The following is a 27,367-nucleotide window of genomic DNA, read 5'->3' as shown; positions in this document are numbered from 1 at the left end:
TCAATCCAAAATAATACAGATGGAGTAGTGGTTAGCATTGCTGCCTGACAGCACTGAGTCCATGGGCTTGTTTACATAGAAGTATATGTATATACCGAGCAGGTTTAAATTGCTCTACAGTCTTAGTCTCTACCACCTCTCATGGGAGGCTATTCCACTTATCCACTACCCCTTCTGTGAAGAAATATTTTCCTTAAATTGCCCCTGAACCGGCCTCCCTCCAGTTCAGTGTATGCCCCTAACTGTGTGAAGTTATATATATATATATTCCCTGCACTTGCAGGGATTGGGGTTCCAGGACCGGTCCACAAATACCGGTATTCTTTGAGTCTACTTTTCCTTACACTATGTCAATGTAATGGGTCTGGTACTCTGTTTACTACTTAGCCGCTAGTCTTGGTAAAAAGATCACTTCTTGGCCTTTTGGCTAAGATCAAGTGTAGTATCTGTTCTTATCAGTTTAATATCTAATACGCCCCCTATCTGGGGGCCCATGTATTAAATATATTTAAAATGGATTGCTCTGTCCACTCCACGCATTGATCCGGTATTGCAGTACCTCCGGGACCGGTGCGCCTTTCAAAACAGGACAGACTATTTCTATTTCTTGTACTCTATGTACTTATGAATTGCCAAATGGCTGGACAAAGCTTCTTAATCAGTTCATACTGGGCAGCGAGCCTGGTCTTTGACAGACAATATAGCTCCTTTACTTCAGAGGCGTTTTGAGGATAAATCCTGTCAGTGAGGATCCTTCAGGATAGAAATAAGAAATAATCTACTGAATTTCTTGTTTTCCACCTCTTCCTTCCCGTGAGAGAATGTTGATGGAAGTCTGACTACACACCTGATGCAAAAGTTTATATTTCCAGGGAAATGTGTCTGTCTCTCGTACATACTGTTTTCAGTTCAGTTTCGGTGTCTCATTATTAGAGACAGTATTTCTTTATCCTTTCGCTGATGAAGACACTGATCTAATGAAGGTTCCAATAATTATTAGTGGACGCATCCATCATGGGAGAGCCTAGGGCGACTGTCTTTACTAAAGTACAGTATGTGACCTTGACAGTCACCACAGATTGACAACGGTGAGACCGTTATTATATTGGTATTCATTCTGACAGGAATATTCCTACGCCCTCTCCTGGCTTATCCATGAATCTTTAAACCGGTTGCATAATGCAAGTTGTTCATTCTTGTGGCAGCTGATCCTTTTCAAATTATCCATTGACGGGTTTGGTCTCTCAAGCTCTATTCCCTATCTACTCAATGTTGCATTTTTTCCCAGGCTATGACACCCTTCTATCCATTTTGGTTGCGAATCATGAAATTCTGCTTCCAAATTAAAGCAGGAGCAAATAACTCTATCAGTAAGGTGTATGCCTGCGGTATAACAGGTCGTGGGTTCTCATCCTGAGTATAATAGCTGAGAAATGGTTTTTGTTTTTGTTTTTATTACCTATGTCAGGAAAATGTGTACTCTTTTGGGAGGCATTTGTCGACCTAGAACACGGACTTCCGATGTGCCCTCTGCAGGGACCACGGAGTCGGACAGTCTGATTCCCAAGGGGGAGGGCACCAACTTTCTCAGAGTCCACTGGTCCGTTGGATGTACTGAATTTGTAGCACGAACATATATTCTGAATCTTGGGGAACACGTACCAAGCAAGAATCTTTAGTGCCCATCTTAGACGGGCTCTAATCATTGCAGTCTGTTCGCTATCCGCCACAGGAGTATTCAGTCCAATCCTTTGCCCGTCATCTGGGCATCGCTACAATTTTGGGTCAGTTGTTGCAAAAAAAAAAAAAAAAAAAAAATCCTCTCTCGTGCACTGTTTGTTTCTACAGCGGACCTTGGTTCTGGATTTCTTCCTTCGCAGATGATGTTATTCATGGGTATTCTTTTCGATACCTGATATCTCAAACCTTGGCGGAGTGCAGGATTTACTGACCAGAATAGACTCAGGGGTCAAGCATACACTTACTCTGCAGGACAGTGGTGATTTTATAGGTGGCTCCATCCCCCCGGTCTTCTGCCTAGTTTCTTCAATCTCAGATTCAATGTTATTAATCTCAGGCAGGATTGAGTTTACATAAACAGCAGTTTAGTTTCTCTATTAAAATACGAAAATATTTTCATTGGTCGATCTTTTCGTTGGGCTACACAATCCAGATCTGACTCATAGGACTTCATTCTGTCTCGACATGGAGGGTCATAACCACAGTCAAAAGTTTCAGACATTACGGTTTTTGGTTTCAACTCTGGAGTTTTCAATGAAACTGATGTCCGAAGTGGAAATGTCACTTCCGATACGGGCGATCCACAACGCCTTGACTCCAGCTCAATGTCTTCTACAAGGTCTTTCCACTGTGGCCTATATCAATTGTTTTGTGGCACTTGTAGCTGGAGAGCCATCGGAGCAGTATCTAACATATGCAGAGGGCGGAATTTTGGATTCCGGCAATATCTATCATCTCCAGTTCCAGAATGGGCAACTGGGAAGCGGACTTCCTGGATCGTCAGGCTGTTCTTCCTTAAAGTATGTGAAATCATCCGGGATTTCTGGCTTTGGCGTGTCTATGACTAGCTGACATAGACCTCAGGGCTTCATTTGTACTGTGATCGCTCCGGAAATCCTCTTGTGGAATTCGTGGACGCCGTGTCAGCTCCTTGTCACTTTCATCTAGCATAGTTATTCTGCCTCTTGCAAAATCTAGTGAGTACTTCAACACATTTGACCAGTGGCTCTTTCGGTAATCCGCTTCGGATTTGCCTGTTGCCTCTGTTCTGCAATGCTATAGGCCAGGGTGACCAGGGCTCCTTACAGGGTGCCTTTCCGGCCAGCTCTCCACTCTCAACCTTTGCGTCATCACCGGGATTTTGTCTATTCTGACTGTGACGGCGTGATTGTGGAGAACAACGTCATCAAGCCCTACTACGTTTCTGGCTCTCTAACCAATCACAGTGCCAGAACGTTTGTCATCGTTTATGTGTATTTAACGGTCACTCAGCTGGAGTTCTTAGTACTTTCCGCCTCTTAGCTTTTCTATAACACAGTTGTCAGAACTACTTTGTCTTCTTATCTTAGCAGACTGGGTTCTGCTCTAGAATTTACTTTCCAGAATGGCTCCTGTTTCTCCTTTCCGGCCTCTGGTTGAGTTGCGGTTTCTTTTCTCTTACAGTGTTTTTGTTTATACAGTTAGGGTGGTTTTACTTACAAACCACAAGTTATATCGGTTTTTCCTCTTCTTCAGCACATTGTGCTTCTTGTGTCGTCCCGGGCTCGTCCGGGGCGGGTCGATACTTGGCCTTATTGGTTGGCGTTTAAACCTTAAATCTTACCTTGTTGGGTTTGTTTGCTGCGCCCAAGCGTGGCTGACTGGCCAATAAGAACACGGTAATGTGCTGGGTTAATTCTGCTATTCAGCAGGCTTAGGTTCTTAGGCGTTGCCTGTTCCTGATTCCTTAGGGGCTCATCCGACTCGACCTGTTGGAGCCTCTTGGGCGGTTCGCAGTGGTGTATTCGTCGAGCAGCTGTGTAGAGCGGCGACCTGGTCGTCCGTACATACCTTCACGAAGTTATTCCGTTTTTCAAACTTTTGGTTTGGAGACTGCCTTTGTTGGGCATCAAATTTTGCAGACGGCTATGTCGTCTGTGTCTCCCTCCTCTAATTAGCTTGCTTTGGGAAATCCCATTAGTAAGTGCGCAGCGTCCCCCAGATGGATGAAAGAGAAATAGGGATTTTTGTTTACTTACCGTAAAATCTCTTTCTCTGATTCCATCTGGGGGACGCTGCGATCCCTCCCGTATATTTATATATATATATTATGTTCTGTCTCTTCCGGCTTTGCTAAACGTTAACTGAGGTAATCTGCTGAGCAGGAAGGAGATGGGAGGGGTTAGAGGGGGGAGGAGTTAGTTTTTTATAGGTTCTGTGCCAAACTCCCATCCCACACACTCTAACCCATTAGTAAGTGCGCAGCGTCCCCCAGATGGAATCAGAGAAAGAGATTTTACGGTAAGTAAACAAAAATCCCTATTTTTAATAACTTTGTGTATTAAACAAACAAAGTTTATGTACATTGAGCCATCAGAAAACAAAGGTTTCAGTAAGGGTGCATACACACGGTGAGATTCGGACTTATCCGATTCTCACCGTGCGACAGGGGGCCGGGTCGGCACTTAGCCAGTATCGCAAGCACATAATGAGTGTGCTTGCGATGCTGGCTATGTGCGATGTCAGTCCTGACTATCTCTTCTATAGAGATAGCCAGGATTGACTTGCCTGCACAGCCTATTTTTTCTGCCGATGCCGACCGCGCGGGGCCGCGCATCGGCATCGGATCGGGATCGCAAGGTGACTGTCACCTTGCGATCTGCACTATCTTTTCTTCCGATTCTGACTATATAGTCAGAATCGGAAGAAAATATCTTACCGTGTGTACACACCTTAACTCAGTGTCACTAAACAAAATTCAATATTTTGGAATATTCAGTTTTTTGCCCGTAATATCTGGATATGGGATACTCAACCTGTGTGTGTGTGTGTGTGTGTGTGTATATATAGATATATATAGATATAGAAGAAAAGAAGAGCGGCACTCGGCATCTTTGAATCACAAAATTGTATTAGAACAACACATAGAGAAGTCCGACGTTTCGGGGCTCACATGCCCCTTTGTCAAGGTGTACACCTTGACAAAGGGGCATGTCATCCCCGAAACGTCGGACTTCTCTATGTGTTGTTCTAATACAATTTTGTGATTCAAAGACGCCGAGTGCCGCTCTTCTTTTCTTCTATGCAAATCTCCTCTGGGATGGCACCGGTGCAGTGATAGTATCTTTATGGGAGTGCCTGTTCTCCTGTTGTATGTATGTGTGTGTGTGTGTGTATATATGTATGTATGTATGTATATATATATATATATATATATATATATATATATATATATATATATATATATATATTTAGAGATGTGCGAGTTCAGTTTTATCCAGATCTCAAAATGGCCTCTTATTGGCTCTCGGATGTCGCTTGTTTTGGATAGCCAATAAGAAAAATCCGGATAATTCCGAACTCTTATTAATTTTGGCATTAAGAACAGAGTAAATCAGAAACCGCACATCTCTCTAAAAAATAATAATAATAATAATTTGTACTAGTATAAGGCTGGCCACGGTAATTTAGCTTGTCTAATTGACTTGCCCGGGGCTGTACTGTTAGCCCCGATTTGGCACTTACAATATCAGTGGTTTTGTTTCACCTGCCTCAGGCAGGGAAACCCAAATTCCCGACAAGTATGCTAAAATGCCTTGTTCGCTGCACCAAAAACATAGGTTCCGCTAAATGTCGCTAACCTATGTGTGTTTTTGTGCGATATAGGGCTTTTGCTGCTTAAAAAGATCTATAATTGGCTAGCTCGATAATGACCATTGCGATAAAAGCCCATTTTTTAGGGGGCTTTGTGTGCAGCAAATTACTGTGGGTAATGGAATACCCCCTTAGTTTGCAGGGGTAAGTTCTAATTCACTATTATTATCAGACCATTTCCAGAGTTCACGCAGCACACAGACGTCAAGTATTGGGGATTTGGCGTTTTGAGCACACATCCCTACCATAGTATTGGACCTTTACTTGATATTGTAAAATGAGAATAAAATATAATAAAACCAATGCCTCCTCTTGGAGCTTTTTAAAAGGCTCCAGTAAAAGCCCTCCTGGGGGAAATGTCCGAGTTTGCTGAGGTCTGGAATTTCGGCCGAGATTCCCTGTATTTTTTAATTATTTACAAGGCAAAATCAGCCTGGCTTGTAAATAATTGCCCCATTAAAAATACGGGCAATCTTGGCCGAAATCCTGATATTCTGCAAACTCTAACCCTATTACATCTTCACCCTGTGGTCAGTCTTACCCCTTCATAGCAGAAGCATCTAGTGTTCAGTATGCTCTCATAACGAGCTTGGACTATCCATCTTTCGGCTTTCGTATAAGAAGGGCTGTGACGTAGCTCAGCTGATTCACTGCTTGACTCAGGATTAAACAAGTACTGCAACAAAAATATGAAAACAACTTGGTAGTTAAAGGTTTCTCAAGCAGCAATGTTTAAGTTGATGACCACATGGCAGAAAAAGGGAATTAGATCAGCAGCACCAGTGGTCGGCATGCATACTCCAGGATTATAATGCCGAACAGCTATATGGATTAATTGATTGCACATTTCGGCCCATCACACAAGCAGAAGATTTCCCATAGACTGCCCACAGAGCAAGATAATCTTGTTATGATAATGTATTATTATACCAGTGGACTAATGTGAAGGAATACTGTAAATACAGTGGCCGGTATCCAAATAGCCCCATTAACTTTTATGCAGAGGAAAAACTTGCTGATATCGCGATTTATGACGGATGATAATGTCCCGTTATTGAGTGATAACACTTGGTAACCGGGATAAGATCCCAATCCCATGCGTTAATGCTGCTCTGAGGGCTACTTATCGTGGGTTATATCAGGCATCAGAAGTATAATCCCAGATAAGTGCCGCATATTGGGGCTAATTGGATGCTGGCCTATTGAAAGAAACAATATTGTGGGTTTTTTTTTTTAATTTATTTTTTAGTTTTTCATTTTATATTATCTTTACAGCCGATCGGATGATGAATCTGGTTCAGGGTCAGGGTCTAGCTCTGGGAGCAGTAGTGATGGAAGCAGTAGTCGGTCTGGTAGCAGTGACTCTGATAGTGGCTCAGAATCTGGGAGCCAATCTGATTCTGAGTCGGACACCTCAAAAGAGAAGAAAACTGTCCAGTCAAAGTCACCCAGGCTGGATGGAGCTGAGGTAATGTGCAAGTGGGAATTGGAGAAGTTATTGGCAGTGTGCATGAATTCTCGAAGCATGATATTTTGTTTTTACGTTACTGCTTGTAATGTTTCTTTTTGGTACTTTATAGACTTTTAATCGAACATCTAATAATTCTTCATATAGATTGTAGGTTTGTGAACAGGGCCTTCCTACATCTATGACTGTTTGTTATTACCCAGTTTCTTACATCATTGTTATTTCCAATTGTAAAGCGCAATGGAATTTGCTGTGCTATATAAGAAACTGTTAATAAATAAATATTTGCCAAATGTTTCATATTCACTGTTCTAATAAAAGATTAACATGCTGTTTTTTTCTGTACAGTTCTGGAAATCCAATCCCAGCATTCTCGCTGTACAGAGATCTGCTATGTTGAGAAAGCAACAACAGCTACAGCAGCAGCTACAGCAAAAACTACCAGCGTCTTCAAACAGCAACTCCACAGAGGCACGTCAAGTAATGTGGACCTGTGCACATATACAAATCTTACATGGGCCAGATCTGACGATTCTTGTATGCTTTCACAGTAGCACACCACTTATATGAGAAGGTTTAGGCCGTCTTTAGCTAATGCAATGAGACATGTCCAAAAACTGTTCCTCACGTAAAAAATATTTTTGTGCACTTTCTGCTGATGGCTGATATGCCGGCGGTCGGGATCCCGGGGGTCAGCATTCCGACCCCGGTCGCCAGACTGCTGGAGGGGGGCGAGCGTGACGGTGCCCCTTGCGGGCTTGCTGCGCTTGCCTCATGTTCCATTCCCACTCATGTACTCCCACGGGTGGGACTAGCCCCTGTTAGCCAGCATTCTGGTAGGCGGTCGGGATTCCGATATCTGTATCCTGACCACCGGGATCCCGACCGCCGGCATACCAACTGAATCCGGTACATAACGGTATTGGGTAAAATGTGCCTTATTGCGGTAGTACTATAGATCATACACTAATATCATTGATGAAATAAGAAAGTTTAGCATACACCCTACTTCCTGAAGTATTGCATTACAAACCAGCCAAGATGTTTCTCATTCACCAGTTATTAGTAGACTGAGGATTATGCCTAAAGTTCCTATTTGTTTTTCTTTATCATCCACTAGGGGTCACTGGAGTACTCTTGGGATATGGACGGGCTTCCGTAGGAACAGCACTGAATATTTAAATTTAGAAACACTCCACCCCTCCATATCCCCGAGCACTTCTCAGTGTTTTTTCTGTGCTGCACGTGGCAACAGCTTGGTAACTGAAGTCACGGTTACTTGAAGAAATTTTTCTTTTTTAATTTTATTTTTTTTCTACTATTTGACACATCCCTTTCCCCCTTCCAAAAGGCAGGGTCAGGGATAGTGCAGCTGCTGATAGCAGCACGGGCGTGTCGGGCCTCTCTGAAAGAGCTCCCTCACAGCCACACACACAGCCTCCTGCACAGGCTGGCCGGCGCTTGTTTAAGAAGCCCCGTCGGAGCCTCCGCACAACTGCAGGATTAAGGTATGTGAAGAACGGGGCGGTCAGCTCCCGCTGCCGCCCCGAGGTGTGGGGACATTGTTAGCGCTTAGCGCTCCAGGCGTCTGTACACGCCGCTGCTCTCCCCACTCAGGCGCCCTCCCAACGGCCATAACAGACCTCCGTGCAAGCGCTGATCTCGGCCGCCGCAGCTCTCTCGCTTAGGCTGGCCGCCGCTATTACACCGGGTCCCACCGCTGGGAAACACGCGGCTCACTCGGACTCACAGCGCTCTGCGATACCCGCTGGGGCCCCACACGCTGCGCTGCCGCTGCTCTAAGTAGAAAGAGCAGGCAGCCATTACAGGGGGGACAAACAATAATAAATACAGGGGGCAATAAGCGGCATATGAAATACTGCAGCAGCAGATAAGAGGCTGCAGGGATTGTTGCATTATAATCAGTGAAAGTTTTGAAACCAGCACTAGGATTATATGTATAAGTTAGCATGGCAGCCATGTTTAACCATGCTTCCTGTGTCTTCCTGCTGTGATTCCAGAATGTTCCTGTCCTACATCTCTACTCCACCGGAGGCGCAGGGGTGTTAGTGGGAATTTGGGATCACATTTTCTTAGTACTGGCAACGTGTACTGCACTTGGCCAGATATATATACAGAGACACCTTATTGCTATTTTACGGAGTCGTGCAGGTGTCTGTTTGTTGTGTATTGTATTGTCTGTCGCCATAATGAGTAAGGCACCAGCAAAAACTAAAAAGCATAATTGCAAAGTATGTGGCAGTGTGTTACCGGATGCATCTACCACATGTACAGTATGTTTTGTGGATTCCGTTCAGAATACCATTTCTGCGCCAGTTTTACAACCAATGTCCTCACCGGATCCTCCGTGGGGTATGTTAGTAAATGTACTGGATAGATTACAGACAGAAATGACCGCTGCTCGTCTGGAGCGAGAAACGATAAGATCTGAGTCTAGGGTGAGACCGCCAGAACTACCGGAGACATCTCAGCCTTGCGTAAGGTCCAAATCCATTTTGGGCAGACGGGATAATTTTCATATGTCTTATGATTTTCCAGTGTCTGCTATGTTGCATTCTGACGATTCCATGCCAGACCTCACGGAACACGATGAGGGTGAGGAGGGCGAAGTGGAGTCAGATGGCGAGGATTTTAACAGTTCCGGCATTGATGATCTCATCAGAGCGGTACGTCAGTCTCTAAGGTTTCCTGAAGCTGAGCAGCCTCTCACCAATGATCAGGTCGTATTTACTAAACGACGGAAGACGCCAGTAAGTTTTCCTGTGTCGGATTCTTTAAATCAGATGTTAGTAGAAACACGACAGAATCCAGATAAACGGTTTTCTATACCTCGCAGGTTTAAGTCTAGTTATCCGTTTCCAGACTCGGTAACGTGTACATGGGAGAATCCACCAATAGTTGATTCTTCAGTGTCGAAGCTTACCAAGAAATTAACCATACCAGTGCCAGCAGCTACTACGCTTAAAGATCCTTCAGATCGCAAGATAGAAACTATGCTAAAATCCATGTATGTAGCAGCAGGTGTGATGCTAAGACCTGGATTGGTTGGCATTTGGGTAACTAAGGCGCTCATAATATGGCTTACAGAACTCAAATCTTCTCTACATGATGAAAACCTAATAATTCTGGTAAATCAAATGATTGAGGCTGTAGAGTATCTCTGTACAGCGTCTACTGACGTCTGTCAGCTCACTTCTCGTATTTCATCGTCGCTAGTTACGGCACGAAGAGCACTCTACCTGCGTACTTATCAGGCAGAGGTCAAACGAAGTATAGAGGCGTTGCCTTACGATGGCAAGAAGTTGTTTGGTCCAGAATTGGACGCATGGATTGCGGAGGCTACGGGAGGTAAGTCTGTTTTCTTACCATTGCCTCCACCGGCTCCAAGAAGAAGGTACGCTGGACCTTCGTTCAAATCTTTTAGACCTCAGCCCTTTCGAGGACGTGGCAGAGGATCAGCCACGCCTGCTAGACGTGGTCGAGGACGTGGTTTCCATCAAACCAACACAACTCGCCAAGACGCTAAGGTTACCGACAAGCCAGTGGCATGACGGGTTACCAGCCCATCTCGGTTCTCCAATTGTGGGAGCACGCCTTCAGACGTTCCATGTGGCGTGGTTCCACACATCCGCGGAGGGCTGGATCCGCAATTTAGTGTTAAAAGGTTACAAAATAGAGTTCGACTGTCTTCCGCCTCTGCGGTTTTTCAAGACAGGATTGCCTCTGTCGGACGACAAGAGGACGGTTTTGCAAATTGCCATTCAGTCCTTACTGGATTCGGCAGTGTTGATTCCGGTCCCTGTACACCAACAGGGTCAGGGTTATTATTCAAGTCTGTTTGTGGTACCGAAGCCGGATGGCTCAGTCAGACCAATATTGAACTTAAAGGGGCTCAATCAGTACGTAACTTACTACAGATTCAAAATGGAGTCTCTACGTTCGGTGATTGCGGGGTTAGAGACCAAGGAATTTATGATTGCGCTAGACCTCAAGGATGCGTACTTACACATTCCAATTTGGCAGCCTCATCAGAAATTCTTGCGGTTTGCAATACGCCAGAACCATTACCAGTTTCAGGCTCTACCGTTTGGCCTGTCATCAGCGCCTCGGGTATTCACCAAAGTGATGTCTGTGATGATAGCTCACCTCAGATCCCTGGGAGTGACAATAGTTCCGTATTTAGACGATCTGCTCATCAAAGCTCCGTCTCGACAGATACTTACCCAACATGCGCTGCTAACATACAATGTACTGGTTCACCACGGTTGGATTGTAAATTTCAAGAAATCACATCTAATTCCGTCTCAACGCCTTCAGTTCCTAGGTATGATTCTCGATACGGTCAATCAAAGAATTTACCTACCACAACAGAAAGTACAAATGCTACGCCATCTAGTACAATTAGTGCTCAAGCCACGCACAGTGTCGGTACACTTGTGCATTCGCCTTTTAGGCACAATGGTGGCAGCTTTCGAGGCGCTTCAGTTCGGAAGATTTCACTCTCGTCCATTTCAGCTGAACGTGCTTGCCCAGTGGTCGGGCTCGCATCTACAGATTCACCACAGGGTGAGGTTGTCGCCAATAGCAAGAGTCTCTCTGCTCTGGTGGCTCAAGGAACACAATTTAACCGCAGGAAGACGGTTCGGAGTTTGGAACTGGATAATTCTAACTACGGACGCCAGTCTCAGAGGTTGGGGAGCGGTAATTCAAAATTGTCAGCTCCAGGGTCTCTGGGCGGATCACGAGAAATTGCTGTCTATAAATGTTCTAGAACTCCGCGCAATTTACAATGCGCTACGACAAGCAGTGCACAGGATTCGCTCTCAGCCTGTCCAAGTGCAGTCGGACAATGCGACGGCGGTCGCATACATCAACAAACAAGGAGGAACGAGAAGCCGCATGGCAATGCGGGAAGTAGCTCGAATCCTCAATTGGGCGGAATGCCACCAGGTGATATTGTCGGCCGTGTTCATTCCGGGAGTGGACAACTGGGAAGCAGATTATCTCAGTCGTCGGGATTTTCATCCAGGCGAATGGTCATTAAATCCAGAAGTGTTTCACATGTTGGTTCAGCGATGGGGTTATCCTCAGGTGGACCTGATGGCATCTCGACACAATCACCAAACGTTCCAGTATGTGTCCAGAACAAGAGATCCAAAGGCAGTGGCGGTGGATGCTCTCACTGTTGTCGCGTGGCCGTACAGTCTTGTGTATCTGTTTCCACCGTTTCCGTTGCTCCCTTTGGTGCTAAAACGGATCAAAAGAGAGTCGGTCACAGTCATACTAGTGGCGCCTCATTGGCCTCGGAGAGCTTGGTTCTCGGATCTCCGAGGATTATTCGCAGACGATCCTTGGCCGCTCCCGCTACGTCCAGACCTGTTACAACAGGGTCCGTTTCTTTACCCCGATTTAGCGCGGCTGCGTTTGACGGGGTGGCTGTTGAGACCGCCCTCTTAAGAAGAGAGGGCATTCCAGATTCAGTTATACCAACCATGTTACGAGCTAGGAAGCCGGTTACGGCAGCTCATTATTACAGAATATGGCGTGCCTATATAGGTTGGTGTGAAGCTCGGAAATTTCCGACATCAGCTTTCAAGGTATGCCGCCTGTTGTTGTTTCTACAAACAGGGTTAGATGGAGGATTGCGTTTATCTACACTGAAGGTGCAGGTATCTGCTTTGTCAATTTACTTTCAAAGACGTTTGGCTCTATTGCCGTCTATACGCACTTTTCTCCAAGGTGTACTCAGGGTACAGCCTCCATTCATTCCACCTACAGCGCCATGGGACTTGAATCTGGTTTTGGAGTTCTTACAGTCTTCATATTTTGAACCCTTACAACAAGTGGATATAAAGTTTCTCATTTGGAAAACAATTTTTCTCCTAGCCTTAGCTTCGGCAAGGCGTGTTTCGGATTTGGGTGCCTTGTCATGCAAGCCACCGTATTTGGTGTTTCATGATGACAGAGCGGAACTTCGGACGAATCCCGCCTTCTTACCAAAGGTAGTGTCATCTTTTCACATCAATCAACCAATAGTAGTTCCTGTGTTGACAGCACATTCTGGAACTCTGGATGTGGTACGCGCATTACGCGTTTATGTATCCCGAACGTCTTCAGTTCGTAAGACGGATACGTTATTTGTTCTCTATGATGCTGCCAAGATAGGTTGGCCAGCATCTAAACAAACTTTATCCAGATGGATAAAACTGACCATACGTCAGGCTTACCTTCATGCTAGGTTACAACCGCCTACGTCAGTAACCGCTCATTCCACACGTTCTGTGGGAACTTCATGGGCAGCTGGTCGTGGGGCTTCTGCGACGCAGCTTTGCCGGGCGGCTACATGGTCTTCAGTGCACACGTTTGTGCGCTTTTACAAGTTTGATACTTTTGCGGCATCAGCATCTAGCTTTGGCCGCCTAGTGTTACAAGTGCCAAACAGCTCTCCCGCCCACGAGGGAAGCTTTGGTACGTCCCAAGAGTACTCCAGTGACCCCTAGTGGATGATAAAGAAAATAGGATTTTGGTACTTACCAGGTAAATCCTTTTCTTTGAATCCATAGGGGGCACTGGACGCCCACCCAGAGCAGTTTTACCTACTTGTGGTTAGTTCTGAGGATCTTATGGTAACACACTTTCACCGACTGGTTCAAATTACAAGGGCTGGTTAGGGTGTCAACTGTTTAGTTGTCAGTAACGTTATGTGTTAACTTCGTTATTGTCAGTTATGTTATATGTAATACTCCATTGTCAACCTCTCTATAGCTCCTGTTCGGCTCAGTAAAAAACACTGAGAAGTGCTCGGGGATATGGAGGGGTGGAGTGTTTCTAAATTTAAATATTCAGTGCTGTTCCTACGGAAGCCCGTCCATATCCCAAGAGTACTCCAGTGCCCCCTATGGATTCAAAGAAAAGGATTTACCTGGTAAGTACCAAAATCCTATTTTTCCTTAATTTTTAATATATGTGGTCGAGTCACATTATTATGACCACCTCCTACATTTGACGTCAGCAGCGCTTAGCCCATGAAGTACGTCACGTCATGCGCTGGCTTGGTGGGTATATAAGGTGTGCGATGGGCCGTCTGCGCGTATCACTCATTGCTGTCATGGGTAAAAGGGACGATTTAGCCGAGTTGTAAATAGGAATGTTTATTGGCTTTCGTGCCAGATGGCAGTATTTCGGAACAGCGCAGTTTAACTGTTCGCCTGTTGCTGTGATAAAGGTGTATCGTGACTAGACAAATTGCACCATTGCGAATAACCAACGTGGAAACTACGGTGCACCACGTGCCATTGATGTGATAGGTGAACATCTGCTGCGAAGGTGTGTGAGGGCCAACTGACGCTACAGTGGAGCAGCTCACCATCAAAATGAACCTGATGGCTACCAGACGTGTGTCTAAAATAGCCCATCTAGCTGCTGTCCGTGCTGAACATGGCAGTTACTCTATTAGCCGGTGGTCATAATATTGTGACTCAACTGTGTAATTTATGACCGATGGAAGGGTGTATTTTGTATTGTGTATGTATGCATGTGTGTATGTGTATGTATGTATGCATGTGTGTATGTATGTATGCATGTGTGTATGTATGTATGTATATATATATATATATATATATATATATATAATATATTATATTATATATATATATATATATATATATATATATATATATATAATATATTTATAGACACACCTTTCGTATGCCCGAAGTTATGGGGAAACAAATGGGCATTTAAGACAAAATCCTCGGTCTAGTTTTTACTGATTGTCAGGATTACAGCCAGGACCTCAGTGTGGATGCGTGATTATGCAACCCCATACACCAGCTAAAGATAAGAGTAGGAAAGCCAATACTCCAGGAACTGCTTAGCTGAATAAGTTCAAATGTGTCTTTATTTAATTTCTGACTAGAAAACATGAGAGCTAGCTGGTTATGTATATCGGGCAGCACCTGTCTTTAATCTTCCCTTTGCTTAAGGGCAGCTGGTGCCTGATGCACATAAGACACTATAATTCTGTTTTCAAACTATATAGTATTAAGTCAGCATGAGCAATGTGCCGTCATGAAGCTTTTATTTATTATGATGTATAGGCGAAAGTATATCTGCCTGCCATCCACCCTCTGTCAGTGCTCCAGACCAGTAGGATAAACCTTTTCTGAGTCTGTTTAGACGATATGATTACTTGTGCTAGACCAGTCTTCTGCTGTTTGTGTCTGATCAGTCTGTCCTTTATATGCTTATTGATCCGCTAGTCATGACTTTAACAGATGTAGTCTGTAGAGAAATGCATATCAGAATGAGTCCACACATTCAGTAATCAGCTTGTTCTTGTTTGTAGGACTCCTCCAGCAGTAATGACTCTGATGAGGATTCTTCAAGTGCGAATAAAAAGAAAAAACACAAAGAGTGAGTTATGTTCTAAATAAAGTCTTTCAAATGAAATGTGCCGATGCCTTGTCTGATGTCTAATGCTTCTTGGTGCTGGTGTTATTTTCATTGCTCGCCCCCAAAAATCTCTGTTCACTGGCAATTGCTTGGTCATCCTCTTCTAACATCTAAAATGGGTGTTTTCATAAACCCGTACATCCTTCATGTAGACAAATAATCCAAGTTTGCTACATGCTGTTCTCCCCTTGTTATGGCTTCTTTCGCAGCTGGTACGGGCTTCACCTTTAACACTGGCAGTCTAAATGTGTTGCCTGAAACCTCTTGGTTCTCTGTTTTTCCTCTGCGGTGTTAGTCTCTTGTCTTTGGCTTTGTACTAGTTCTGGTATTTCGGCTGCACTGTCCTGGTCCTTGTTCTGCTAGCTCTAACCACTGATTTTGCCCGTAGCAGCTTCTTGCTGTGTTTGTTTCTTGTTATGATGTTTGGTATATCGTTCTTAAGACTGTATTTGTGCAATTATTGATAGCATGTAAATTGTAGTATGTGGAATAGGTTTATTTTTTTATTTTCTTCATATCTTTGGAGCAGTAAAAAAAAAAAATCTAATGTTTGTTTAAAGTGTTTTCTTGGTTGTGTGGAATATAGTCATTTCTATGTTGGCATGTTATACAGAATAAATCCTTGTAAAGTGCAAGTCTCTGTATTGGAGCTTCAGGTCCCTTTTCTAGTTTGTGTGTGAGGCAAGCATGCATGTTGTAACTTTTCACCGTTTCCGCCCTCTCAATATGTCCAGTGAAGATTGGCAGATGACCGGCTCAGGTTCTGGTGGTAACTCTACATCGACCAGTTCCAGTTCAGATTCCGACACAGGGGGGGATAGACAGAAAAGCAGCAGTAGGGACAGCGAATCTGATTATGAACCGAGCCATAAAGTAAAAAACAAGAAATCTCAAAACAGGTAAGGGCTAGACTATGATGTTGGTTTTCATTTATGTCATTTTCTGCACATGTAGCTTATTCCAGACCTACAGTGCAGACATTTATCTAAACTCTAGACTTGCTATGTAAACTTAACTCATTTCATCTTGTTTTGCATTATCCGCTTTCTCTTGAATGAAAATACATCAGCACATGAAAGGGGCAGACATTTTCCTTCTCTTTTTGGCGTAAACATGTTTAAGTTAAAACGTACTTGTATAGATGCTTTTTGTTTTTGTAATATTTTTGACTTTGCGCTGGTATTGATGATGAAACTTAGCGTATTGTACTTCCTAAGCGCAGTTGATGAAAAACATACTTTTACTTTGGTTTATTATGCAGTTTGGCTTTTATTATGATTATTATTATTGCTTTTCCTGTATTATATAGCAACATATATTAGTTATTGACTGTGATTAACTGTGAATGTGCATGATTTACAACATGGTATGTAATGGTAGGCCAGTCACTAAAAAGTTACGTCAACCTCAATCATACCAACTGGGGAAACACCTTCTCTGAGAGTGACAGTACCTGTCATAGTCTGCTGGACGAAACTTGCATAAAATAAGCCATTTTATGTGCTTATCAGGATGATGTTGAGTTTCCAAGTCTTTAATCCATAAGGCTAGTACAGTACGATCTTTGTGTTGCCACATATTTTAGTCTTATAAACTGGATGTTTACTTGTTTGTGGCACATGGCAGAATTCATATCACGAATAGTGGGAACCTCATGCTTACAATGCCAGTACTTCTACCCTAATCGATAAAAGCAGTCTCCAAGGCACCCCAACGGTCCAGGTTTTTAGAATATGCATGGCTCGGCAAAGGTTAAATCAAGTTAATGGAGGTGCTAATTAAGTCACCTGTGGCCAAGCATGGATAAACTTAAAACGTGGACCGTTGTGTTGCCTTGAGAACCGCGTTTGAGAACCCCTGGTTAGTGTAAGTTTTTGATCTTTAGGGGGGATTCATTAAGCTATATGTCTATACATATGTTACACAGCATAGAAATGAGCTAGTAATATAGAACATTAGATTGAAAATGATTGGACTTCTGTACAAATTTCAGTATATTTTAAAGTGTTTTTGATTATGGTCAAAAAAGGTATCCGGATGATAAACCTACACTCTCTCGTTAGATGTACAATAAGTCCTCACCATATGATCAACATGCATTAGGTCGACACGCACATAGTCAACACGTGTTTTTGGGTTTTCCACATTTTCCTAGCACATGTTTGATTTGCTATCCATGTGGTCTACGATTAGGAATAGTAACCTAGGGTGAGCGCAGCAAGCCACCTTGCCTAAGTTTCTTCTGATCGTCACAGAACAAAAAAATATACAAGATGTGGTCGACCTTTTGGTCCTGTTGACCTTAACCACTATCGACCTTTGATCTCTTGACCTAATGCACGTCAGCCATATGGGGCTGGATGTAAAAAAGTCATAGGTTGCTGGAGGTGTGGGTTCCTGGGTGAACTCGGGTGTTTTTTTTTTAAAGCAGCAATCTTGTACAAGACAGAACCATGCCTTGTGAATGATTGCCGCTTTAAAGGAGTTCAGCCGGGAACCCGCACTACCGGCCAACATCCGTCACCTGGTGTCGACCTTATTGACTGTCTAGACAGTGTAGATCTTCTATACCACATCCGTCAATAAATATATACAATTAAGGCTGCTCTGATCCAAATAAAATAAGGATACTTCAAAGCCCTTTTTAGTGTTAACATTTATTATAACATTATCAGATAAAGGAAATGGCTATCGCACAGTTTGATGTATAATTCTTATAAAAGTTGTAGTAATTACCAGGAACAGTCTGTAATGTAAATAAATGTGGTATTGGAAACCGTGTGTCTTGTGATGTCTTAGGAACACACAGTCCCATTCAAAAGAACTGTCACCTCACAGTGGGGTAATTCAGACCTGATCGCTGCTGTGCGTTTTCACACCGTGGACGATCAGGTCTAAACTGCGCGGCGTATGCACCGCAATGCTCAGGCACGTCGCACGGGTACAAAGCGGATTGCTGCTCAGCAATGGGTTTGTGCGACGGATCCGTTTGCACGGGAGATCGCAAGGAGATTGACAGGAAGAAGGCATTTGTGGGTGTCAACTGACTGTTGTCTAGGAGTGTGGAAAAACGCAGGCATGTCCATGCATTTGCAGGGAGGGTTCCTGACATCAATTCCGGTCCCGGACTAGCTGATGTGATCGCAGCGGCTGAATAAGTCCCGGGCTGTGCAGAGACTGCACAAAATCTATTTGTACAGTTCGGCTACACATGCGTTCGCACAGTTAAAATACACTCCCCCTGTAGGAGGCGACTATCTGATCGCAGCAGTGCAAAAATCACTTGCTAGCGAACAGGTCTGAATTAGGCCCAGAGTCTCTCCGTTTCATGTCTCAAATGTGGCCATCTGTAGCTGCATAGTAATGGCAGATGTTCACCAAGTTGTAAATTGCAGGATACACTTGGACTGTCTCAGTATGTTGGTAGCTGTGACGTAATATTGAACAGACTTTACCTACTGACCAGTACAAATGTGGGTTATGGGCCCTACACCCACTTACAGATCTCACTGCACGATATGAACGTTCTCGTTCATTAAAGAGCGAGAACTCGTTCATATCGTGCAGTGTGTAGGCACCAACGATTAACGATGCGCGGCCCCGCGCTCGTTAATAGTTGGTGCTGGGTCGCTTATGCATGCAGGCCAATATGGACAATCTTGTCCATATTAGCATGCACTGCTATGGAGCTGGGTGACGGGTGGAGTGAAGAAACTTCACTCCCCCGTGCCGCTGGGTTGCCTGTCAGCTGTATCCGCCGACGGGCAGCTTGGCGGCAGATCGGCGAGTATGTAGGGCCCATTAGTGTATGCCTATCCTTTTATAAGTATGACGAAAGGGCACAGTTGGTACTGAAAAACGTCAAGGGGGTCCGGTATGATATACCGGAAGATGGGATGCCGACTGTCAGTATACCGACAACAGCATCCCGTCTGCTGGAATACCAGCAGCAAGGCGGGCTCGCTGCGCTTGCCACAAATTCTGTTCCCACTCGATTGGTGGCGTGGACCCACCAACAGAGTGGATATTAGGGGCATGTGTTGGGATGCCGGCCGTTGACTGTCGGGATTCCAGCGTCGGTCTCCTGAACACCGGCATCCCGACCTCCGGCATTGTGACTGCATCCCCGTCAAGGATATATACTGGGATAGTTTGTGTACCTCACAATTTATAACTTGGGGGATACCTGCTGTTACTGTACAGCTACAGATGGCTGCATTTGGGATATCAGCTGGAGAGATTCCCGCAAGCTCAGTCTCTTATACGATATTTAGAGTACAGAATCTTCATCATTGATATAATAATTCCAGATACTGATCACTTTCAAAGTCCAAGAATATGTTTTTACATTCTTCAGCATAAAGTTTATTGGACCTTTTGTCAGTGTATGTTCACTGGTAGGATTTGTCTTGTTCACCAAGTAAATTGTTTGTTTCAGGTCCAAAGTAAAAAATGGGAAAAAAATTGGTAGTCAGCAGAAAAGAGGCACGGATTCCTCGGATGATGATGATGATGATGATTTTGATAAGCGAGCGTCTCGGCGGCAAGCTACTGTAAATGTCAGCTATAAGGAAGATGAGGAAATGAAAACTGACTCTGATGACTTATTGGAAGTTTGCGGGGAAGATGTCCCGCAGCCAGATGAAGATGAGTTTGAAACAATTGAAAGAGTGATGGATTCCAGATTTGGGCGCAAAGGAGGTATTGCTTGCTAACAGATATGTGATTGTGTCGCTGAGTGTAAATTTACTGTTTGTGGAATAACGCTGAAGTCTTGATGCCTATTTGAGTTACTGAGATGTGGCTAAGTGTGGATCTGGGTTGCTAATGTGGCTCACTTGGTTAAATAACTTACTGGCTAAACATTATTTGTAAGTGTTAATGGGCACAAGTGTATAAGATTGCTTTGGTTTTTCATTGTATAGAGGGAATATGGATATAAAGGCGAGTCCCCAGAGTTGTGCTGTATGCTTTGCAGCTGTTGGCCTATTATCTTCTATTCAACATTGATGGTTTGATCCTTTACTGCTATTCAGCAGATAATAATGCCATGTATTATGCAGCGCTTTCGATCTGACCTCTCTGATGATTATTCCTCAGTTCAGACAAGGCATGATTCTTAGAATTGGGTATGTCAGACTAATGGGCCCTACACACTGGCAGATAATACTGAAAGATATGAACGATCTCGTTCATTAATGAATGAGATACCATTCATATCTTTCAGTGTGGAGGCACCATCGATGAACGATGCGCGGCCGCGCGCTCGTTCATCGCTGATGCCCTGTCGCTTGTGCATGCCGGCCAATATGGACGAGATTGTCCATATTTGCCTGCACTGCTATGGAGCCGGGTGACGGAGGGAGTGAAGAAACTTCACTCCCCCCATCACTGCCCTCCCCGCCGCCGGGTCGGCCGTATCCGCCGTCGGGCAGCTCGGCGGCGGATCTATCAGTGTGTAGGGCCCATAACTGTTTTATAGAAGTAACTAATTCTTTAAATCTTTAAGCATATGATTGAATGTTTTAATCACTTGTTCCTTTAGAAGTATCATTAATCTATTAATTTCTCTGACGTCCTAGTGGATGCTGGGAACTCCGAAAGGACCATGGGGAATAGCGGCTCCGCAGGAGACTGGGCACAACTAAAGAAAGCTTTTAGGTCACCTGGTGTGCACTGGCTCCTCCCACTATGACCCTCCTCCAAGCCTCAGTTAGATTTTGTGCCCGGCCGAGGTTGGATGCACACTAGGGGCTCTCCTGAGCTTCTAGAAAGAAAGTATATAATTAGGTTTTTTATTTTACAGTGAGACCTGCTGGCAACAGGCTCACTGCAGCGAGGGACTAAGGGGAGAAGAAGCGAACCTACCTGCTTGCAGCTAGCTTGGGCTTCTTAGGCTACTGGACACCATTAGCTCCAGAGGGATCGACCGCATGGAACTGGCCTTGGTGTTCGGTCCCGGAGCCGCGCCGCCGTCCCCCTTACAGAGCCAGAAGCAAGAAGAGGTCCGGAAAATCGGCGGCAGAAGACATCAGTCTTCACCAAGGTAGCGCACAGCACTGCAGCTGTGCGCCATTGCTCCTCATGCACACTTCACACTCCGGTCACTGAGGGTGCAGGGCGCTGGGGGGGGGGCGCCCTGAGCAGCAATAGAAACACCTTGGCTGGCATATATATCACAATATATAGCCCCAGAGGCTATATATGTGATAAATACCCCTGCCAGAATCCATAAAAAAGCGGGAGAAAAGTCCGCGAAAAAGGGGCGGGGCTATCTCTCTCAGCACACTGGTGCCATTTTCTCTTCACAGTGCAACTGGAAGACAGCTCCCCAGGCTCTCCCCTGTAGTTTTCAGGCTCAAAGGGTTAAAAAGAGAGGGGGGGCACTAAATTTAGGCGCAATATTGTATATACAAGCAGCTATTGGGAAAAATTCACTCAATATAGTGTTAATCCCTAAATTATATAGCGCTCTGGTGTGTGCTGGCATACTCTCTCTCTGTCTCCCCAAAGGGCTGTGTGGGGTCCTGTCCTCAGTCAGAGCATTCCCTGTGTGTGTGCGGTGTGTCGGTACGGCTGTGTCGACACGTTTGATGAGGAGGCTTATGTGATGGCAGAGCAGATGCCGATAAATGTGATGTCGCCCCCTGTGGGGCCGACACCAGAGTGGATGGATATGTGGAAGGTATAAACCGACAGTGTCAACTCCTTACATAAAAGGGTGGATGACGTAACAGCTATGGGACAGCCGGCTTCTCAGCCCGCGCCTGCCCAGGCGTCTCAAAGGCCATCAGGGGCTCAAAAACGCCCGCTCCCTCAGATGGCAGACACAGATGTCGACACGGAGTCTGACTCCAGTGTCGACGAGGTTGAGACATATACACAAACCACTAGGAACATCCGTTACATGATCCCGGCAATAAAAAATGTGTTACACATTTCTGACATTAACCCAAGTACCACTAAAAAAAGGGTTTTATGTTTGGGGAGAAAAAGCAGCCAGTGTTTTGTACCCCCATCAAATGAGTGAATGAAGTGTGAAAAAGCGTGGGTTCCCCCGATAAGAAACTGGTAATTCTAAAAAGTTACTGATGGCGTACCCTTTCCCGCCAGAGGATAAGTTACACTGGGAGATATCCCCTAGGGTGGATAAGGCGCTCACACGTTTGTCAAAAAAGGTGGTACTGCCGTCTTAGGATACGGCCACTTTGAAGGTACCTGCTGATAAAAAGCAGGAGGCTATCCTGAAGTCTGTATTTACACACTCAGGTACTAGACTGAGACCTGCAGATAGTGCTGCTGCAGCGTGGTCTGTAACCCTGTCAAACAGGGATACTATTTTGCGAACATAAGACGTCGTCTTATATATGAGAGATGCACAGAGGGATATTTTGCCGGCTGGCATCCAGAATTAATGCAATGTCCATTCGGTCAGGAGGTTATTAGAGACCCGACACTGGACAGGTGATGCTGACTTTAAAAGGCACATAGAGCCTTATAAGGGTGAGGAATTGTTTGGGGATGGTCTCTGGGACCTCGTATCCACAGCAACAGCTGGGAAGAATTTTTTTTTACCTCAAGTTTCCTCACAGCCTCAGAAAGTACTGTATTATCAGGTACAGTCCTTTCGGCTTCAGAAATGCAAGCGTGTAAAACGAGGGAAGAGGGAAAAAGCTGCACCAGTCAGCCAGTTCCCAGAATCAAAATTCTTCCCCCGCTTCCTCTGAGTCCACCGCATGACGGGGGGGCTCCACAGGCGTAGCCAGGTACGGTGGGGGGCCGCCTCAAAAATTTCAGCGATCAGTGGGCTCGCTCACAGGTGGATCCCTAGATCCTTCAAGTAGTATTTCAGGGGTACAAGCTGGAATTCGAGGCGTCTCCCCCCCGCCGTTTCCTCAAATCTGCCTTGCCGACAACTCCCTCAGGCAGGGAGACTGTGCTAGAGGCAATTCACAAGCTGTATTCCCAGCAGGTGATAGTCAAGGTGCCCCTACTTCAACAAGGACGGGGTTACTATTCCACACTGTTTGTGGTACCGAAACCGGACGGTTCGGTGAGACCCATTTTATATTTGAAATCCTTGAACACATACATAAAAAAATTCAAGTTCAAGATGGAATCGCTCAGGGCGATTATTGCAAGCCTGGAGGAGGGGGATTACATGGTATCCCTGGACATCAAGGAGGCTTACCTACATGTCCCCATTTACCATCCTCACCAGGAGTACCTCAGATTTGTGGTACAGGATTGCCATTACCAATTCCAAACACTGCCGTTTGGACTGTCCACGGCACCGAGGGTCTTTACCAAGGTAATGGCAGAAATTATTATACTCCTTCGAGAAAGGAAGTTTTAATTATCCCGTACTTGGACGATCTCCTTATAAAGGCGAGGTCCAAGGAGCAGTGGTTGGTCGGAGTAGCACTATCTCGGGAAGTGCTACAACAGCACGGATGGATTCTATACATTCCAAAGTCACAGCTGGTTCCTACCACACGCCTACTGTTCCTGGGGATGGTTCTGGACACAGAACAGAAAAAAGTGTTTCTCCCGCAGGAGAAAGCCAAGGAGCTGTCATCTCTAGTCAGAGACCTCCTGAAACCAAAACAGGTATCGGTGCATCACTGCACACGAGTCCCGGGAAAAATGGTAGCTTCTTACGAAGCAAAATTCCATTCGGCAGGTTCCATGCAAGAACTTTTCAGTGGGACCTCTTGGACAAGTGGTCGGGATCGCATCTTCAGATGCATCGGCTGATAACCCTGTCTCCAAGGACCAGGGTATCTCTACTGTGGTGGCTGCAGAGTGCTCATCTTCAAGAGGGCCGCAGGTTCGGCATACAGGACTGGGTCCTGGTAACCACGGATGCCAGCCTTCGAGGCTGGGGGGGCAGTCACACAGGGAAGAAATTTCCAAAGACTTTGGTCAAGTCAGGAGTCGTCCCTACACATAAATATTCTGGAACTGAGGGCCATTTACAATGCCCTAAGTCTGGCAAGGCCTCTGCTTCAAAACCAGCCGGTACTGATCCAATCAGACAACATCACGGCAGTCGCCCATGTAAACCGACGGGGCGGCACAAGAAGCAGGATTGCGATGGCAGAAGCCACAAGGATTCTCCGATGGGCGGAAAATCACGTATTAGCACTGTCAGCAGTGTTCATTCCGGGAGTGGACAACTGGGAAGCAGACTTCCTCAGCGGACACGACCTACACCCGGGATAGTGGGGACTTCATCCAGAAGTCTTCCAACTGTTGGTAAACCGTTGGGAAAGGCCACAGGTGGACATGATGGCGTCCCGCCTAAACAAAAAACTAGAGAGATATTGCGCCAGGTCAAGGGACCCTCAGGCGATAGCTGTGGACGCTCTAGTGACACCGTGGGTGTACCAGTCAGTTTATGTGTTCCCTCCTCTGCCTCTCATACCAAGGGTACTGAGAATAATAAGAAAACGAGGAGTAAGAACAATACTCGTGGTTCCGGATTGGCCAAGACGAGCGTGGTACCCGGAACTTCAAGAGATGATCTCAGAGGACCCATGGCCTCTGCCGCTCAGACAGGACCTGCTGCAGCAGGGGCCCTGTCTGTTCCAAGACTTACCGCGGCTGCGTTTGACGGCATGGCAGTTGAACGCCGGATCCTGAAGGAAAAGGGCATTCCGGAGGAAGTCATTCCTACGCTGATTAAAGCCAGGAAAGATGTAACTGCAAAGCATTATCACCGCATATGGCGGATGTATGTTGCTTGGTGTGAGGCCAAAAAGGCCCCAACAGAGGAATTTCAACTGGGTCGATTTCTGCATTTCCTACAAGCAGGAGTGACTATGGGCCTGAAATTAGGCTCCATTAAGGTACAGATCTCGGCTCTGTCGATTTTCTTCCAGAAAGAACTAGCTTCACTACCTGAAGTTCAGACGTTTGTTAAGGGAGTGCTGCATATTCAGCCCCCTTTTTGTGCCTCCAGTGGCACCTTGGGATCTCAACGTGGTGTTGAGTTTCTTAAAATCACATTGGTTTGAGCCACTTAAAACCATGGATCTAAAATATCTCACGTGGAAAGTGGTCATGTTATTGGCCTTGGCTTCAGCCAGGCGTGTGTCAGAATTGGCGGCTTTGTCATGTAAAAGCCCTTATCTGATTTTCCATATGGATAGGGCAGAATTGAGGACTCGTCCCCAGTTTCTCCCTAGGGTGGTATCAGCTTTTCACTTGAACCAACCTATTGTGGTGCCTGCGGCTACTAGGGACTTGGAGGATTCCAAGTTGCTGGACGTAGTCAGGGCCTTGAAAATTTATGTTTCCAGGACGGCTAGAGTCAGGAAAACTGACTCGCTATTTATCCTGTATGCACCCAACAAGCTGGGTGCTCCTGCTTCTAAGCAGACTATTGCTCGCTGGATTTGTAGCACAATTCAGCTGGCGCATTCTGTGGCTGGACTGCCGCATCCTAAATCAGTAAAAGCCCATTCCACAAGGAAGGTGGGCTCATCTTGGGCGGCTGCCCGAGTGGTCTCGGCTTTACAACTTTGCCGAGCTGCTACTTGGTCAGGGGCAAACACGTTTGCAAAATTCTACAAATTTGATACCCTGGCTGAAGAGGACCTTGAGTTCTCTCATTCGGTGCTGCAGAGTCATCCGCACTCTCCCGCCCGTTTGGGAGCTTTGGTATAATCCCCATGGTCCTTTCGGAGTTCCCAGCATCCACTAGGACGTCAGAGAAAATAAGATTTTACTCACCGGTAAATCTATTTCTCGTAGTCCGTAGTGGATGCTGGGCGCCCGTCCCAAGTGCTTATTGTCTGCAATACTTGTACATAGTTATTGTTAACTAAAGGGTTATTGTTGAGCCATCTGTTGAGAGGCTCAGTTGTTTTCATACTGTTAAACTGGGTATGGGATCACGAGTTATACGGTGTGATTGGTGTGGCTGGTAAGAGTCTTACCCGGGATTCAAAATCTTTCCTTATTATGTCCGCTCGTCCGGGCACAGTGTCCTAACTGAGGCTTGGAGGAGGGTCATAGTGGGAGGAGCCAGTGCACACCAGGTGACCTAAAAGCTTTCTTTAGTTGTGCCCAGTCTCCTGCGGAGCCGCTATTCCCCATGGTCCTTTCGGAGTTCCCAGCATCCACTACGGACTACGAGAAATAGATTTACCGGTGAGTAAAATCTTATTATTTAACGTAAATATTTCAATGAGTATGTATAGACAATGTCTATTGATTGTTTGAGAAATTCCCGTTTCCTACCCATTTTATTCCCCTTATTTTTGCTTTATTTGTTATGCAGAGAAAACTAATAAAGAAAATATTGTTAAAAAAATCCAGCTGCTATAAATGAAAGCCAGATACAGATGTGTCCTCATACATCATTGCTGCAGCTGTGCCAACAGCCCCTTTCTGCGCACCAGATCCTGTGAGAGACTGCTAGTGGTGGGCGTCTTTTTTGGAGTAACCACATCTTAGTCACAATACAATCTGACTAGGAGGCACCAGGAGACACTGCTGATTAAATTGATATGCATGACTTGTATAGCTGCGTGCGGCCGAGTGAATCTGTATACGAAGTGCTAAAAGTAAAAGCTGTTAGCTGTTTTCCAATACAAGTTCTACAGTACTCCGTATACAGACTTGGTCACACACAATATACAAGATGCCCAGCGCTAGTAAAGTTGCATGGGACATAGTGGCTCACGCGCACCAGACGTCTCGCGCTACATGGCGTATTAAGGGGTATATTCAATTAGTCGGAAACTGCCGTCTTGTCAGAAAGACGGCAGTTTCCGACTGTAATAGGTCGGAAGGGGTTCAGACCTATTCGATCCAGCCTAATTTTTTCGGAGAAGTCGGGAATTCCAACTTGTTGGAAGACTGTCGGAATACACGCGGATCGGTGTGCCTCCGAGCCGCATGTATTGTCAGAATCGGGTCCAAACCCGACAGGTTTTAGCCCAGTTTCCGACAATGTCAATCCGACTTTTAAAGTCGTATTGACACTGTCGGGAATGGGCCAAACCTGTCTGGTTTGGCCCAGCATTGAATAGAGAGCTGTCA

At 45.4% G+C, this 27,367-nt stretch overlaps 1 protein-coding gene and 1 pseudogene across 6 annotated transcripts in view; both read left to right on the top strand.

The window, feature by feature from the left end:
• The window catches only part of CHD1 (chromodomain helicase DNA binding protein 1), a 290,764-nt gene that overhangs the window by 28,282 nt on the left and 235,115 nt on the right, over positions 1-27,367 (top strand). For 2 of the 6 annotated variants that reach the window (XM_063964066.1, XM_063964067.1), the window contains exons 3-7: positions 6,649-6,841; positions 7,190-7,312; positions 15,210-15,277; positions 16,051-16,215; positions 19,755-20,017. In XM_063964066.1, coding sequence (XP_063820136.1) covers positions 6,649-6,841; positions 7,190-7,312; positions 15,210-15,277; positions 16,051-16,215; positions 19,755-20,017 — 812 coding nt within the window. Of the gene's footprint in view, positions 1-6,648; positions 6,842-7,189; positions 7,322-15,209; positions 15,278-16,050; positions 16,216-19,754; positions 20,018-27,367 lie in introns of all 6 variants that reach the window. The other 4 variants (XM_063964064.1, XM_063964065.1, XM_063964069.1 and 1 more) reach the window with 3 other exon arrangements.
• Positions 408-581, top strand: LOC134960045 (U2 spliceosomal RNA; annotated as a pseudogene).

The sequence above is a fragment of the Pseudophryne corroboree genome, chromosome 1 (genome assembly GCF_028390025.1).
Source record: "Pseudophryne corroboree isolate aPseCor3 chromosome 1, aPseCor3.hap2, whole genome shotgun sequence".
Classification (NCBI taxonomy): Eukaryota; Metazoa; Chordata; class Amphibia; order Anura; family Myobatrachidae; genus Pseudophryne; species Pseudophryne corroboree.
This window is presented reverse-complemented; position numbering and strand designations above follow the sequence as displayed.